We start from the raw sequence: 18,102 nt of genomic DNA on the forward strand, positions 1-18,102 counted from the left end.
ATGCATTGCCCGAGCAGATTCTTGATGAGAAGTGACCTGTTATTAACTAAGGGATGTGCCTTTTCTTTGAGCACTGATGAATTTATGGATGAGCCCATAGCGATGATTATTGCAAAAGATAGTCCTTACATAAAAATCATCAACGCTGAGTAAGCTAATTAATTTGTTTTATTATACATTAATTATCTCACAACAATAAAATAATTACTATTGATACTGTGTAATAATTATTATTATCAACTTTTTCAACGTAATTTTTATCAATTTTTTTTAATGATATGGTAAATTGCACATAAATTCTGTTGAATTTATTATAAAGTTTTATCTTTGTTATCGATAAATCACTTTGTGACTGTCGTAATTTAGTAATAATCCCATTCATATCTATTATTTTGCCAAAGTCAATTATTAACTAAGTAAACGAATAAACTTCGTCATTTAGGTTACACCGCATGCACGAGTCTGGATTAATGAACAAATGGATAGCGGAGCAAATACCAGTGAAAGACAAATGCTCGGACAGTTTCGCCAACCAGGTCGTGGAAGAGCGCAAAGTAAACGTCACGGATATGCAGGGCATATTTTTCGTGCTTTTCATGGGTAATGTGTTTTTTGCGATACCGTCGTTCGGGGAGTATAATAATATCTCGTGGGAGTAAAAGCGATTTCTCATTGTGCTCTTTTCAGGCGTGACCGGATCGATATTTCTTCTGTGCTGCGAGTTTTGCTGTCATAAGCGGCAAGTGTCGAAGCAGCGTAAATTGATTCAGCCTTTTATCCCTTGAATCGAATACAGCCGAGGATAGATGATAGATTAAATACGTTTCTACTTCTCGCGAAATAGCTTCACGGCTAGAACATCTGCATGCGCAATTAAACTTTATCGTTGCTTATATCTAGTGTTAATTACAGGGACCATTCTCGCTTAAGTATAGAGCGTAAGTATAGAGCGAGTATATAACTTCTCGAGCTACATGTACCGACTATTTAATTGTAAATTATGTACTTAGGTGACACAGTTTTTTGACACAGAAGTTTTCTTTTACAGTTACCTATTTTACAGTTGTATAGCTGTATTTTACAGTTAACGTAAATTTTAGAAAGATCTTTGCAAATTGATATAAAATATACGTTTTTACGCTTAGTACAAGTTTTATTCTTGAGACAAAACTCATTATTTGATACGTAATTACGCAGTGTAAAACCAACTGAAAAAATTATTCTTTTAAAAATAAGACTTTTAAAAATAAGACTATTTTTTGTCATTATATTAAAAATAATTATGAAAGATATCAGATAAGCGTTATAAATTTCGTGCGAATTACTACTTTAAATAACATTCTACAATACAAACAAAAAAATCTTAAAAATAGATAAAGATTCCTTTATTGTAGGATTTCTTTCAAATTGATAAGTCTATTTTTTATCGTGAACGGATACTTGAAACTGACTTAAACGAATTGCACATCAATCATCGTTAAGTTTATTACCTTGGGATTGTTCCGGTTCGACATGTGCGTTTAAAAATGTTTGGTGAATATCATGAGTAGAGATACATGAGAAAAATGATTTTACTGAAATATTTAAAAGTTCAAATAGTTATAGAAATCTGAACATAAAGTTGGGTTATTAAAATAATTATGTAGTACATTCAAACTGATTGCTAGAATGTTGAAATTTTTTGCGGCATTGTTCATTATGCTTGAGTTCCTACATAATTATTTTAATGATAAAACAAAATTATTTTCAGATTTATATCTTGTTATATTTTTAGATACTTCAACAAAATCGTTCTTTCCGTGTAGATGAGGATGTAGTACGCGAACCCTGCGGGTTCAAACTCTGTTCGGTGCCGATAATAATTCGTTTCGCGAGCGAAATCGGAATGTAATGGAACGAAAGAGGATGAAAAAGAACGCACGCGAAGACATTGTGCTTGGCGTGCGCAGGATAATGATCCTTGTCCAATTCCATTGTTGGCTCACGCGTCAGATCCTGGATTCTGGATTGCGTATTCGACAGCCGTCTGCAACGCGCGGTAAAAGTCACTACGATATTACGTAATGTCTCATTCGCGAAGATCCTCCCACTTGGATCAGTCGAAAGCAGATCCTCGCCGCGCCTTCACTATATTCCTTCGTGCGACCGCCGACGATCGCCACTACCGTTATCATGCGCGATAATATCCGCATATTTTCGAAGATTTGTGGTCGGCACAGATATATAGACGTGTGATTGCTGCCGATCGACAGAGAGAGGAATTTTCGGCTCGCTCGATTAGTGTACTACGAATGGAGTCAGTCAGTATACCAGCGAGTGACATGCGAAATAGTAGAAGAAACATTTCGTCACGCACGAAAGCGTGACATACTTGTTTTTTATAACTGATTTTTATTAATTAATTTAATTCTGAATATCATTTTTAATTTATTAATTATAATTAATTATTTAATTAATTAAATAAAGCAATTAATTTCTCGCAAGTTTCTTTCTCTAACGTTTCTTCGCATTTTCTTTTGGATTTCAATCAACAATGTTTGAATTTGACATGAACAATTTTCATTTATATGAACAATATAAAAAAATGTAATAATGTGACCAAATAATATGAATCCTGAAGAAGTTTATTTACGTCACAGTATCTTTCGGCCAATCACTGATATATATATATTTATTTCAATGAATTCGTAATATCTTTGTCATTGTGAATAGAGCACACATCTATTTCACGTTCTGCAATGGTACTCGAGATCATAAACGTAAATACAGATGATGCAGCGACACACTTAAGATCCCCTTCTTGTCGAAACGCTAAGAGATAGAAGCCTCTAAAAGAATAGCGACGAAGAGCGGCAAGAAAAGGAATTGACTGCTTGGAGGGAAGCTATGTGCGCAATTTAACGGGGATTACGACCTTAGCCACTTAAGAAGTCGCGGTAGTAATTGGCGGTCTTCTGACGGGCCCCCTCAAGAGCGGGCCTTGAGCGGGCCTCGCACGCCTCGGAAGTCGGACGGGCCCCTTGAGCGGGTCTTAATCGAACCACGAGCCCCGACGAGCTAGGCGGCTAGCCTAGCGTATCTGATCCGCGCGTTCCGACGTGAGCCAGTCCCGACGTAGAGCGCGGACGGCTAAGGCTAATCCTAACATTAGAACCAGCTGGATCTCATCGCGGACTCCGTCTCCGGCTCGACGTAACGATCGGAGCATCGAGAAGGAAGCAGCGGAAACAATGGGAAAGTCATTGCACCTGATTGTAATATTGCAGGGTACGTAAGGCCGTTTCGATTACTTTGCGATTTGAATTAGAGGATCAATCCGGCAAGGCGATTCTCACGAGTTTGAAAATTGAAGCCTCTCCTTCGCATATCGAAAGCGAAACAAATAAATACAGATAAATAAAAATATTTCATTCATTCTTTTTTTTCAATATGAATTATACAAAGAGAGAAAGTAAAGTAGAATTGTATTGCAAATTTCTAGAAGATTCATGTTAAAATATGATTGCATTTCGTGAAGAAATTGGCGGTGTTATTCGTGGGAAGACTCCAAGTTAGAGAAACAAATGATATATACTAATGCATCAAATCACGCACGCAATGTTATGAATTTTAAAGTTTCCCACTGATGTTATGTTGCAGCAGTATCGTCCGCATTCGCTTATAGGTACGATCATCCTTGGTATCGCACGGACACGGACCGTCCAGTTGACGTGATCACCGATGTCGTCAACGAGCTCGGGGTGAGGATCCTTCAGCAATATTTGACGCGTGGAAACGTCGCTTTCTCGCCAACGGGGATTGCCTTCGTACTAGCGGCGCTCTACGAAGGATCCGCGGGTAGAGGAAGTCAACAAATCGCCGAGGCCATAGGCCTACCAACCAACCGGGATGTTACCAGGATCGGTTTCAGGGATATTCACCGACGATTACGAGTAAGATTCCATATAATAGATCTGGCATTGCTTGAAATAATTCCAAAATTTTTGCACTTAAAACGAAATAAATATAATATATTCGAACGTTGAAGAAAAAGAAAGCGAAGATGCAGAAAATGCAAGCAACATGAACAAGATCAATACTTAGATGACTTCTCAAAGAAATTCGAGAGATATTTTCCTGGATATCTTTTAGATACTTTTTAGACTCTTTCTATCACGTCTCATACAAAATTTGATGTATTCGATATATATTGCTCTAAATGTATGATTTAATATATTTTTCTGAATTTTTATTATTAAATGTATTCATCTCTTTGAGAAACGAAATTGATAATTATATAGAAGCTAAGTGAATTATTTCCGTGTCCAGATTATTAGAATACCAATGTTTTGTGATTGCAGTTCACAACATTCATTCAGTTTTTATTAGAGCGAGGAGCAGTCTGATATTTAAAAAAATTGATAATTGTTATAAATGAGATTAGAGTGTTACAAATAATAAGAGAATTACACACATTAAACTTTTTATATTGATGTTGATTTCAAGAGTTACCTTAACGCCGATGGTTTCCTGGGTGGTTTGACACTAAGCAGAGAAAATACCAAACTTCGTCCTGACTATGAAGACATTCTGAGATTTTATGGCTTCGATTTGTCGAGTATTGAACAAGAGGTGAACGTTACCGTTAGTATGGAAGACTCATCAGGTATAACTGAACTTCCGACATCCACGATCGGCTCAAGCATGCCATCAACAGAGATGGCAAACACTGAGAATGTGCCGGACATGACAACGACAACATCGGGTGCAATCATGACGCTTCCTCCGGCTGGTGCGGAAACAACAGTCGTTCCATCGACCGCAGCGGGCGTTACTCAGCAAACTGTCACGATGGCATCGACGGGTGCAACCGATGTACAATCGACATTGGCTTCGGTCACCAGCACCGGAACAATTGTCCAGAATATATCGCCAACGCAATCGATAAATTCCTTGGTTACTTCCGGCGAAAGTATCCAGCCGACTTCATCCGCGGAAACTATCGTAGGTTCGTCGAATACGATTACTCCAATAGTAAACACAGACAGTCAAATGATTCCAACTACAAATGTAGTCACCGTCGCGGGTAATCAGGGTCAGCAAACTTCCCCAACAGTCATCGCTGGCGATAGTGCAACGAGTGCTAGCGTTTCTAACGAGAGCGTTCAACCATCGACAGGCGCAGGAACGACAGCAACTGTGATTGATGCTGACGTGACGATGAATACTGATGTTTCAACTTTTGCTACGAATACCGAGATACCAATGATAACAAATATGTTGAGTTCGAACTCGCCGACTACAATCGTCACGGATCCAAGTATCGACGCATTAGTAGTCGCCAGCTTAGTCGTTAACATGACGTCTGCTAATACAACTATTCCCAATGCAACCTTGAATACCGTTATTATGAATTCGTTAACTACTGTAGTACCAGTAATGTTGAATAGCGCGGACGTGACTATCTCGAGTCCCGTTACTGAAACGATGATGGTGAACGGCGTTAATTTGCAATCGAGTACCGAAACATCGGCAGATACTCCGATCGGAAATACTCCAGGAATGATCGCTGCAAATGACCTCACAATGACGACTATCAATATTGACGATGCTATCGCAGTCAGTTCTGTAACGACCGCGGTACCATCTGTCTCAGCAACAAACGCGAACAATCTTGCTGGAAATAACTTTACAATCGCGAATTCTATGATGAGTTCTATAAATCAAATGGTTGCATCTCTTGTGGATGAAAATACGATTTCGAATCGAAAAAAGAAAGATATAATTAATCTGTTAGATAGTATAATTAACAGCAATACCGTTAAAGATGAGTCACACGATAGATCGCCGAATCTTCGCAAAGCGAGAAGCCTGCGCGGATATTTCTCTAGCTATCCAGGTACATTCAGTTAATGAATATCTTTTTCGAATAAATCGCTCGTGAAAAAGTCGCTCGTGTTACGAATTGAAAGTTATGAGTTAAATCTTCTTAAGTAGGAAAATTTCAATAATAAATTATTTATGCAGGAAAATTCCTCTCTCTCTTCTCTCTCCAATAATAAATTATTTATATTTATAGTAATTATTTCTCTCTTTCCATACATAAACTATGCAATTATCGAATATCAAATTATGAATATCAAATGTTTTGTTAGCGGAAAAAGTGAAAATTACATGCATTTATATGAGATTAAGAAAAAATTCTTTTCCTAAATAGAAAATGCTAAATAACTGATGGAATTCGATTTCCTGTTTTTCAGACGAAGGTATTTGGATGCAAAATCTAGAAATTTGGAAGTCGTATAATACAGCAAACCCTAGTGAATCCTCCAACGGAGATACTTCAGCGGAGATGTCGTTTTTGGTGAACGGTTGCGACGTTTCTTCGGTATCGGCTTCGAGATACATTGCCGTATTGCCTTTCGCGTATTTCCCATCGTTGCAAGCTGTCGCGCTCGAATTTCCTTTGGACGTAAGTCTGTATGAAGGTTCAATATAATTTATTAATTCATCTTTTCTAAACTTCAGAGAATTATTTTAAATTGATTTATTAATCTTTAATTTAAAACTTTTCCAATTCTTAAAAATGAGAATTGCGCAATTCTATCTGTGTTAAATAATTTTTCTAAAAAATTTTTCTAAATAATTGTTCTAGCTTAAAATAAATAGTCTTGGTCAATATTGGATTTTAGAAATTAGACATAAATTTTTTAAAAATAAGTAGTTTCAAGCAGTTATAGCTTTAAAGTGAGTGATATAAAGAATATCTCTTATTTTCTTAATATCAAGGATCCCCGCTACAACATTATACTTTTCATGCCCACGGATAAAACGGACACGCTTCGTCTGGCGAGGGATCTTAGCGGAAAGTCATTGAGATTGTTGAGGAAGCGATTACAGCCTACTTGGGTCAGGGCCACTATACCTTCGTTCATGCTGCGTGGTTTCGTCACATTGACGTCATTTTTGCAAAGGGTAAGCGAATAATACGTCCTCTTTGACGTCAATGTCCTATCAATGCCAAATGTAGAATAGAAAAATACATTCCGGATTTACAGTCAACCGCGCATGAAGGTGTCAAGTAGTTCTCTACAGTTTATATAATTTTCCATTTTTAAAAACTTTTATCTCAAGGATTCACGAATAATGAGAAGTTCACATAAATATCTGAAATAATTATTTAATGTCATCTGTGATTCTAAATTACATCTTACTTTATTTACTCGTTCTGAATTATTTCAAATGAATTTCCTAAGACATCGTATATAATCTTGAATACAACAAAAAGACATTTTTTTTTTTAACGTTTCGTGAGTAGAGAAGGTTGAGAAAGGATAAATCAAGATTATTATCGACACCTATGCGTGACTGGTGCATATTTGCCTCGATATTTGCATCGAGATTTGCGTAATCTCTTTAAGATTTTCCTTCATTTACCTGTTTCCTTCATAGCTGGGCATCCTGGATGTGTTCGAGCCGAGAGTAGCCGATTTATCACCCATGACATCCGATCTCGGTGTATACGCTAGAGACGTGCAACAGAGTATAGGGGTCAATATAAGGAATTATATGAAACCCGACCGGACCCATTCTCGTGAGTCGTCTAATGTCGTTCCACCTCGAAGGGACTATTATCGATATCTACCGCCAGGTTCTTTTTAATCTCTTACGCTTTTCATGCACTATCGCACTCTCCTTTCAATTATCCCGTAACGGTAATCGTTTCCATGCGTATAAGTGCATTCCTTGCTCTTTAATGCGGACATCCTGAATTTAAGAGTCCAATTTATACAATTTTGCGCGTTACGTGTATAATCTTTAGCATTTGTAATATTCCTTCATTTCTTAAATATATACAATATTTTATCCTTTTTTCGCTTCTCTTACCGTTTGTAAATTGCTTCCTTCTTTAAATGTAATAATATAACTCTGTCAGTGCGAATCAAACATCCGAGTAACTGTTTATCGATAAAATAAACAAGTTTATTTTAATTTTTGTTTTTTCATATATTTAATATTATCAGATATTTTACACATTGCTTCTTATTATTATTCATTATTTCGCCACGTTTTCCGTTCTTGATGCTACTTCACGCGATTATATTTATTGGTTGACAACTTGATACGAGTAATCAATTTGATTTCCTAGAATTAAACCATCTTAGGTAGCATTCGAAATTGGTGAGCGTTTCGATACGTCTCGAGCGCTCGGTTAATCAGATGTTATTGGCATTGAATGGCATTTAGGTGATTTAAGTATTATTAATTTGTCGTAGAAGAAAGAAACAAATAGCAAGGCGGAATAGCGACGTCGCGATTCCGCCGGAGATAATGTTCGAAGAAATAATTACGTTGACGCAATATCCGGTATTAAGGAGTGAAATTACAAAGTTTCACGCGTACGGCTCAAGTATCCTCCAGAAACATAATTTGCGCACATAATTTGTAAACGGCGACAATGTATCCGTCTACGCGTAGTGAACACACATCTAACGGCCGGTTATTTAGCTATTACTACTGCTGCTACTCATTGTCAGTCATTTCTTCACTTTCTTTTCTCTCTTTTTCGCTTCCGCTTGTTCCGTCGTCGCTTTTTCTCACGTTCCACTACATCTTCATTACTTAACGTCAACAGTGTCGTTAATGATGAAAATTAATCCGTTTCTTTGAAAATAATGTCAAAATTATCAAAGATTTTCAAAATTCAAAAACGTTGTCCTCCGTTTAAGATTGAGAAATTATCGGAAACGAATATTTCTCGCTAAATTACATCTTTACGATAATTATGCGAGTATTTGTCATTATCTCTTCAATGCACCGTTAAATTACAAGTTAATTCAGCAGATAATTCAGCTAAACGTTTTTATAAAAACGCATATATTTTTATGAATTCTATGTAATTTATAGGATTTAATCTTGAAAAATTATGATGCAGTCGCGAGATGTAAATAAACCGTATCTGCGAAAATATGAGTTCCAAGGACGAATAGCTAGGCAATATTTATTTTCACGCCACTAGGCGAAGCTTCAAGCAAAATTATCGATTACTGTTGGAAACATTCTCAGTATTGTTGTTCAGTTCACTGAATTTAATTGCTGATATCCTGCTCAAGTCCATAAAGGAAGTCAATAAAAGATCTTGCGCCATCACTTTTTACATTCACCGAGGATTCCTGAATCATTGTGGCGTTGCAGCGTTTCCATGAAATTATTTTTTCAGTTATTTTTATCGCGTATATATTTATTTTTAAATAAATACAAATTGTATGATAAAATGATAAAATATTTAGAAAACAAGAGATTATTATAGTTTTCTTTTCAGAGTTTTCAATATAATAATTTTCTATATAACATTATCTAACTATCTATTCAGTTCTTTAACGGAATTCTTTGCTTAACATAGTTGAAAATGACAACTAAATAAAATCTTTTATCAAGCTGATAATAATAATCATTAAAAAAAATTAAAATATTGTTTTTACTGCACTAGATTCTTATCTCCGTTGTTTATGAACATTACGTTTTTTTCGTATAAAAACTAACTGTTGTAAAAATACAACGGTAAGAAGTTTTGTCAACTCAGTGAAAGGAAGGACGCGTGCATTGGGAGTCAATGAACATCTAGAAATCTAAAGATTGACCTGTGTCAATCTGCAATGCATTACGTCAGTCAGTCATATATATATATATATTATAGTTTCATCATATCATAATCATATATTAGGTGTACAACTTTGCTTTCGCCGTTTTTTTCCGAAATTCGAGGCTTTATTGTAAAAAAACTGGTTATACATTTATGATTCAAAGTATTATCCATCGCTGGCCACTGCTTTCTCCCATCTCCCATCAACGCGAATCCCGCGTCGAAAAAACTGGTCATCTTTTGAGGCTATCCACGAATCGATCCAATTTTTTACTTCTTAAGACCGGAAGTACTGGTCAGCCAGGCCGTGTGCCATTGATCGAAACAAGTGATAGTCAGAGGGAGCAACGTCTGGAGAATACGGCGGGTGGGGTAGGACTTCCCATTTCAACGTTTCCAAGTATGTCTTGACCACTTTCGCAACATGGAGCATTGTCATGCTGCAAAATCACTTTATCATGTCTCTCGTTGTATTGCGGCCATTTGTCTTTCAATGTTCGGCTCAAACGCATCAATTGCATTCGATACCGATCGCCTGTGATTGTTTCAGTCGGTTTTAACAGTTCATAATACACTACGCCTAGCTAGTCCCACCAAATACAGAGCATGACCTTGGAGCCGTGAATATTCGGTTTGGCCGTCGATGTGGAAGCATGGCCGGGAACTCCCCATGATTTTCTGCGCTTGGGATTATCGTAATGAACCCATTTTTCGTCCCGAGTCATAATGCGAAATCTCACAATGCAGAAATCTCTTCCGTCTTTGCCTTTCAAGCAGCTGTTCACAAGCAAACAAACGCCGTTCAACATCTCTCGGCTTCAATTCGTACGGCACCCAATTTCCTTGCTTCTGAATCATTCCCATGGCTTTGAGGCGTTTTGAAATGGCTTGTTGAGTCACTCTCAATGATCGTGCCAATTCTTCTTGATTTTGACACGAGTCTTGCTCAAGTAATGCCTCCAATTCTGCATCTTCGAAAACCTTTTCTCTTCCACCTATGCCGGTCTTCGACGTCAAAATCACCGTTCTTGAAGCGTTGAAACTACTCACGATACGTTCTTTCACTAATAGCGGCCTCACCATAAGTATTTGAGAGCATTCGAGCCTCAGCCGCAGATTTCTTCATATTGAAGCAAAAAATTAAAACCTCCCGCAAATGACGAGAATTTGACTCGTAAACTGACATTTTCAATCGAGAATAACTTTATGATGCAGACATAAATCGACTAATGTTTCTATGGGGTTATGTTGACAGATGCCCAAGTTTATTGTATGACGTCTATGATCTATTTATTTCGACCACCACTTACCGCTAAAGCCATCTATAGGAAAACGGCGGAAGAAAAGTTGTACACCTATATTTTTTCTTCTAATGCGCAAGAAACATAGCCTTGATTCCTTGAAAACTTGCTAAACACATTACACTCCAAACCTCTTATTAATTTTTCCATCATAATTGAAACGTCTTTCTAATTCCTCTGCACTATGTAAAATAGCACGAAGTATTAGCTTTGTATTATGCGCGGTTAAACTGCTATATTTTTACGCACATCAAAATTGCAAAATTTTTTAGCTCTGTAATTGACATAGAATATTAAAAACTGTGTAAATATTCTTTTTGCGAATTTATTTTTACTGAATATTATTATCTCTTTGGAAAGTACATAATTTTTTATCTTTTATAAAATATAACGTGCATATTACAAAAAATATTAAAAATATTATTAAATATTAAAAACATTTTTAATATTTTCTGATTAAAATAATTATTTACAAAATAATTATGAATTCTTTTTAGGTAATGGTCTATTTGAAAGAGCTGGGCCTGAACCCTTTACAGTTTTGCATCCCTTCCTTTATTTCATCGTCGACACCGAGACTTCAGTAAGTTTAATCGCCGGACGAGTAGACGATCCACTTAATTCGAGAATATTGTAGGGATATGATTTAGATCTAAGGTTTAAATAAACACTCGTTTATTTGACGACACTTATAAATAATTCCATAATGTGGACTTCTCCTATAGCTCGCACACAATTATTATCAAGTACACGCAATTAATATTGTGCTCTGTACAAAAATTCCTATTTGTAAATAAAGAAATATTAAAGATAAAAAAATAGCAATGAGCATAACTTGAAATGTGTAGGATTGAGCATTTGGAAGAATATTTCAAGCTGTCTCACGCTATAGAGCGAAAGGCAAACTTTCTATACATCTTGCTAATCAATAAAAGCAGATACTTATATGTTTGTTTCGAAAATTATGAGAATTACTATGAAAATCGCAATTATTATGAAAGGAATTTATACTTTTCCCTGATTTTCTTTAACTCTTTTGTCTAAGTTACAGAATTGATATCTAGCTTTAAAATTGACTTTACAACAATATAATAGATCGACGATTATGTAATTTACAAATTTACGATTTTTTCGTAATTTTGTCAGTATATATGCGCGCGCGCGCGTGTGTGTGTGTGTGTGTGTGTGTGTGTTGTATTTCATATTCGAATCGAAGTGGCAAGAATGATAACGATGTATCTTCGAAATCGGACTATTCCTTTGATCTTTTTATTACACAATTGAGACTTCCCTTGTTTATTTAGCCTTAATCTAGCAAATATATTATTTCCTTACGTACTTTTATATAAATACAGTTCAGTGTGCTGCTACAATGCACGAGATTTCACATACGTCACTAATATATATGTATATTCGATAACTCCCGACGATGATCTTATTTCACATCTTTTAGTGTCGGATATATATTTTTCATATATATAGTAACCAGGATCTTTATTCCGTGAGTGGCAGTGTAAATGCAAATAAATAAATGCAAACGATATAGTAGTCGTATTTTCAATCGCGTGAAAATTCTAGGATAATGTCTTTTAATATCGCACGAGACGACACTGCGAATTATTTATTTACGCGATAAATTTCGTCTGAATTCGAAAGTCACCTTATGTCTCTCCACGTTCATCATCGAGTACATCAGATGACGTTTTTCAAAATCCATGGTACGAACTTGGATATCCGCGTGCAGACACCCGGTAAGTTAGCCTCCGCGCAACCGATGCCCCAAGATATGATACCCGCGAGAAAGTACCTGCCATCCTTTCCGCGAACCTGGAGAGGTCCTCCGGAGTCGCCCTGTGAGATGCAAGAACGTAAAAGTCTCTCAGTGGAAATTTGGATACATGAACAGCTAGTAGTTCGATTTAAGTATTCTTATGCACGTACCTGACACGAATCTTGCCCGCCAGTCTCGTAACCGGCGCAAAGAAAAATGTCCGGTATGAACTCGTGTCTACCGGCCCTCAAGAACATTGACTTGCACCTATCATTGCTCACTATCGGCACGGAGACCTTGAAAGAGAGAATAATAAAAGTTGGTGGAACCTAAAGACATATATAAATCCAAAGGATTTAATTAGCAAAACAATAATTACTTCCTGCAATACAGAAGGTAGCGTTCCACCCTCGCTTAATCTTCCCCAGCCGGTGACTGTCGCGTTCTCTCCGATTAGGAGGTCATCCGTGGCTGGTAGGCAGATAGGCGAGATGTGCGCGGCAAATGTCAAGGAACTTTCGAGGCGCACTAGCGCGAGGTCGTACTCGTACGTGAAGAAGTTATACTTGGGATGCACGACTTTCTTGGCGACTCCACGTTCCACGTAGGGCAGTCGCTCTTGTACCGACGAGAAGTCGTACTCGCCGACTCGTATCCGGATTTGCGACGTCAGCAAACTGAAACGGACAAAATTTAACGGTGCACGTCGTAATTGAAGGACGATGGAAATAATGTAGCATACTCACTCGTCGACGCAATGGCCTGCGGTGGCGATCCAATTCTCATTGAGTACCGCCCCGCCGCAACGGTGAGTACTTGAGAAACCAAAGAAGGAGGTCCTACGTACGGATACCTGCCATGGCCATCGACCGAACGACGCGTCCTTGCCACCGACAATCCTCGTTTCTGGCCGCGGAAATAACGGTGGCACTCCACACTGCATGTTCTTGCTCTCGTTAGCGGCCGCGACAGTCATCACCGAACCCGTTGCCTTCTCGCTTGCCGTCATTTCGGTGGTCGATAATCCTTGCGTCGTAGTGACGCTCGTGGTACTCGTGCTGCTTGCGCTGGTCGTGCTGCTCGTGGTCGTCATCGTTACCGTCGTGCTCGTCGGACTGGTACCGCTGGTGGAGGACGTCAATGTGGACGGTGTTGTGCTTTGCATTGTGGTTTTCTTCGTGGGCCGCGGCCTAGTTGAAGTCTCCAAGTGGGATGTTGTTATGTAATGTGCCGAACCCAAGGGCTTCTGATATTCGGTGCTCTATAAAATGAAAAACATCAGGAAGTCAAGTGTTAATGTTAACAATGTTATAGACAAGATCTCATTGTTTTTCTAAAATTTTAATAATGTATTTATCAATTTTAATAAATAAGTATCAGATGATGTGTGAAAGGATAAATAAATATTAACATTTTCCGGGAGAAATCTTTTGTTTAACAATAATTTTTACAAATTTTATACAGTCCTACACGCTTTCGACTTTATGATTTAAACATGAGAAGGAAAGAATTAATTATGGCAGCATAATTAATTCCTATGAAGAAAAGAAAACGACTTCGTACCTGTTGCGACTCGGTTGGCTTTAGACTCGGTCGCGGAGGAAAGTTTTCCGGGCCGTTCTGAAGAAGGCTGGGACTATCAGTCCAGTGAGGTTTCAAGGACGGCCTAGGTGGTGTCCAGCTATTCGACCAGAAATGAGAACTCGTACCTAAAGACGGAATTCGTACGGTTTCCGGCACAGTAATTGCGATTATCGGTTTGGATGATGAAGATGCTGACGAAGACGCTGATGAAGACGATGACGACGACGATGAAAGCGAGGAGAATGATGTTGGCAAGGATGAGGACAACGATGACGGTTTCTGTTTTGTGACGAATGCCGGTTCTGTAGTCACTTGCCAGTGAGAGGTTTGTGGCACGGATCCGGCTGCGCTAGAATGAAAGATAAATTTTAAGTTGGGCTCGATATGCAATGGGCGTAAATTCGACTGAATATACTAATCATACTAACTGATTTAAAAACCAGACGACTTAAAAACTAGTTGCATACCTGGTGGAAGGCTGTCTGTACGTCGGTCTGACAGTCGTTGTCGTCGACGTTTTCGTGGATAGTATCCAGTTGGGCCTTGAGATAAAATTCGGCCTATGATCTGGTTGACTGCTTATTGGTCGATAAGTGGTCGTTTTAATTGAAAAATACGGCTTTGAGAAATCTGTCGACGATGGTTTTGACTGTGCTGGCTTGGTTGCCCAGTGCGGCCGTTCAGTGTGCACGAAATTCAAGCCCGGATGCGTCTCTTTCCCCGGTTCCTGGCGGAAAATCAATATTCCATTAAACTCGCTGCTTATATCGCACCTAAAATAACTTTGCTAGCTGCGATATAAATATTATATTTCCAACTGTATCCAGTCAAAGGAATATTTTTATTAAATTTTCATCACATAAATATTAATTTGTTTAATTTAATAAATGCAATTGTACAATTTTTACAGAAATACTAGATAAGACAGTTTTAGTTTTTTTTTTTACCTCTTAATATAATTTTATTATAATAGTCAAAATGGACAAAGTATCTTTTATAATTTAAATAAACTCTCAAAAATAGGTGCCTGACTGATCTAAAGAAAGTGAACTCTCGACGACAAGAGAAGAATGTTATACAAGAAATCCTTTTAAAGTTATCTCGCTGAATCACGAGTTATAATCATAGAGTCATCACGATATAATAATAAATTTTCTTCCTTACGCTTTCAATGACGGAATTGACATTCGGTCGATTTATCGTTTCCTGAACGCTGAGATCAACATCTTCAGTCTTCCCATCGTCCGGTCTCGACTCAAAGGGCCTTTGATTGCCCGGTTTACCCGGTTTGCCCTGTTTGTTCAGGTCACTTGAATCAACGACTTCATCATCGGCGTGTTCCTTCCCCGGCAAGCGAACTATTAAAGTGTTGTGTGTCTCCAGCTTGTCCTTGAAACCCGGCTGGCTTAGAACGGACGATGGATTGTCACTCGGCGTTCCATCGTCCGGCCTCGTCTTGTGATGATGAGAATGACCCGGATGATGACCTGGTCTCTTCGTTCCTTGCGGTCTTCCTTCCGCCCACGTGTCCGTAGACACGGAGGACACTGCGGGGGTCTGCAGTACATCGATTTCGTGCTCGGATGTTGGTTTGGCGTGCGGCCTTTTCTGCAAAGGCCTTCCGACACCGTGCGAATATGGTTTCATCGGTTTGGTCGAGCTTTCGGAGCCGTGAGATCCCGAGAAGTGATGGAGATTCGATTTCGCGGTGGTTGACGCTGTCGAGGAGAATCCCAAGAGGGAAGTCGACGTCAATCTGATGGTTTCGTTCCCGGTTGGCTCCGCCAGAAGTAACCCTGGCCTGAGCGTACTCGTCGTACCGTCGTGTTGCTGCTGGTGCTGCTGATAATGATTATGAGGATGATAAAACGTGCCTATCGTGTTTACTGTCGTGTTGTGAACGCAGCAACTGCCGAACATGAAGGTATCCACGCACACACCCACGTGCGTTCCCTCGGACTTGATACACTCCCACACAAACATGCACGTGCCTTCCTTGCTCTCCGAACCGGGCACTTTACAAGGTTTCGGAGTGATTTTGTAACCTGCACAAAATGGAAAACAGATCGACTATTTCAGACGTTCCCATCTTTCGGCGCTCGAGTCTTGAAACCTTGGATTATACGTCGGTATTAAGAAACGCGAGCCGACAAAAGACGAATATCTCATTTATTTCCTACGTACGTTCTCCGTTAAACGTAACTGACTTTAATCTCACGTCTCCATTACATTATACATTTCTCACGTCAGAGTCCGAAGTCGGACAGCGCTGTAACGTTAATGCGCGATGAAAGCACGCTAACGTCGATCATACTGTCTTGGTGGAATTTAACAACTTATAATTTCGTGAGAGACCGGTGTTTCTATGTACGCCCTCCGAAAAATCGGGCGAAACCTGCCCCGAGTAACAAGATTACATGTATTAAACTTGACGGGCATACTAAAGGATGACGTTGCGTGACATCATGTCGCACGGTACAGTACGATAGGTCATATCATGCTCGACAATTAGACTGTCTCACATATGTTATACATGAGGTCTACCTCACCGTCAAGTTCGGTGAAAGTGTACCACTTGTCGAAGCACGCGTGAGAGATCGTGTAAAAAAAAAATGAAACTTAATAACTGGAAGGAGTACGTAGACCTGGGCCGAGTCATTAACCGAGTCATGGTAAGACTCGGGTAACGTAAATTACGACCGCGGCGATGCGATGTAGAAGCTTCACGCAGTCGCTTTCACCGCTAGAAACACGATCGTGTCAGCCTGTATCGTCGACTGCATTACGTTATAAAGGGGAAGAGTCCACATTAGGAAAGAAGATTTTATTGCACGAGTTGCCTTTGAATGGATTCGAACCACTATTCGAGAATTGATCGTTAATGTCGTTCGACATTCGCTGGCCAGATGTGGATCTCGTTACAAAAATTACAAATTGTGCAAGTCATAAGTTAATGTCGATTATTCTATTTGCGAAATTGTCGCGTATAAAATATGTCTGAGTTGATTCGAGCCAAGTATTTCCTTTCAACACGAACGTCAAGACACCGCGTTCTTTGTTGGCAAAGCTCATAGCTGATTGCGCAGATCAATTATCTGAGAGCAGGGAAAAAAATAATAGATAAAGAAGCTTCTCCCTTCGGTCGGGGATTCATCGAAACAAAAAGAAAGTAGCACCTTCTTTCGCTTTTCTTTTCTCACGCTCATGCACGACCGACTGCACCTTGACCGAGTTCTCCTTCCAATTAAGCGTTATACCTTTATGGAGAATCTTCGGGCGGGAGAAGGATGCCTCAAAGGGAGGACAGATGCGAAATGAAGACAGGGAGAAGTGAGAAAAGAGGAGAAATGGCAGGTGCATTTGGCTGCTCGAAAGTACGAGACGGGGTGGGTGTTCGCGGCAGCGGCACTGAAAAAGACGTACTACAAGGAGTACAGTATATTCGCAGAGATACCGAAACGGCGCGGCGCGGCGCGTTTAAATGACCAAAAGGAATATTACTGACTGTGACCTCGATTCAGCGTACTGAGAGACCTGGCGATGCCCGACCACCAGAGAATCGTGGCCACATAACCGATCCACCGCATCCTGATCCCTGAAAACAAAAACAAAATTCGTTATTCGGTGGCCGATTCGACCGGTGGCTACTTATCATCATTGGTACATGTCAATTTAGAGCAGCGCTTCTCCCCGAGGACGTGTAAATCTCGAGGAGTCACGCGAGCCGCGCCACGCCGGTGCTGTCAACAGCCGCGTCTACTACGTCGATTGCAGCAGACAGGCGATATAAATTTTGTAATTTTATATATTAAGTGCTTGTCAGC

At 39.1% G+C, this 18,102-nt stretch overlaps 2 protein-coding genes across 2 annotated transcripts; one reads left to right on the top strand and one right to left on the bottom strand.

Moving 5' to 3' along the window:
• The first annotated feature begins 3,230 nt into the window (after positions 1-3,230).
• LOC108693375 lies at positions 3,231-11,560 on the top strand. The gene is made up of 7 exons (XM_018202269.1): positions 3,231-3,267; positions 3,640-3,932; positions 4,486-5,878; positions 6,240-6,451; positions 6,769-6,954; positions 7,432-7,573; positions 11,421-11,560. Exons 1-7 carry the CDS (start codon positions 3,231-3,233, stop codon positions 11,558-11,560), a joined length of 2,403 nt encoding a protein of 800 aa, XP_018057758.1.
• A 534-nt stretch (positions 11,561-12,094) lies between these two features.
• LOC108693454 (serine proteinase stubble-like) lies at positions 12,095-17,868 on the bottom strand. Its single transcript, XM_018202410.1, has 8 exons — positions 17,784-17,868; positions 15,443-16,323; positions 14,746-15,005; positions 14,258-14,627; positions 13,441-13,955; positions 13,074-13,371; positions 12,865-12,990; positions 12,095-12,774 (listed from the first exon to the last, which is right to left on the bottom strand). Exons 1-8 carry the CDS (start codon positions 17,863-17,865, stop codon positions 12,616-12,618), a joined length of 2,691 nt encoding a protein of 896 aa, XP_018057899.1. The 5' UTR covers positions 17,866-17,868; the 3' UTR covers positions 12,095-12,615.
• Positions 17,869-18,102: the final 234 nt, after the last annotated feature.

Source organism: Atta colombica, unplaced genomic scaffold, assembly GCF_001594045.1.
Source record: "Atta colombica isolate Treedump-2 unplaced genomic scaffold, Acol1.0 scaffold9, whole genome shotgun sequence".
NCBI classification, from domain to species: domain Eukaryota; kingdom Metazoa; phylum Arthropoda; class Insecta; order Hymenoptera; family Formicidae; genus Atta; species Atta colombica.

Coding starts and splice junctions, on each gene's coding strand:
- LOC108693454 (XM_018202410.1), bottom strand. CDS start 17,865: ATGCGGTGGATCGGTTATGTGGCCACGATTCTCTGGTGGTCGGGCATC. Junction 15,006..15,442: donor TCAATTCCGTCATTGAAAGC/GTAAGGAAGAAA, acceptor ATTTTCCGCCAG/GAACCGGGGAAAGAGACGCA. Junction 13,956..14,257: donor AGCCAACCGAGTCGCAACAG/GTACGAAGTCGT, acceptor TTCATTTTATAG/AGCACCGAATATCAGAAGCC.
- LOC108693375 (XM_018202269.1), top strand. CDS start 3,231: ATGGGAAAGTCATTGCACCTGATTGTAATATTGCAGG. Junction 6,452..6,768: donor CGCTCGAATTTCCTTTGGAC/GTAAGTCTGTAT, acceptor CTTAATATCAAG/GATCCCCGCTACAACATTAT. Junction 6,955..7,431: donor TGACGTCATTTTTGCAAAGG/GTAAGCGAATAA, acceptor TTTCCTTCATAG/CTGGGCATCCTGGATGTGTT.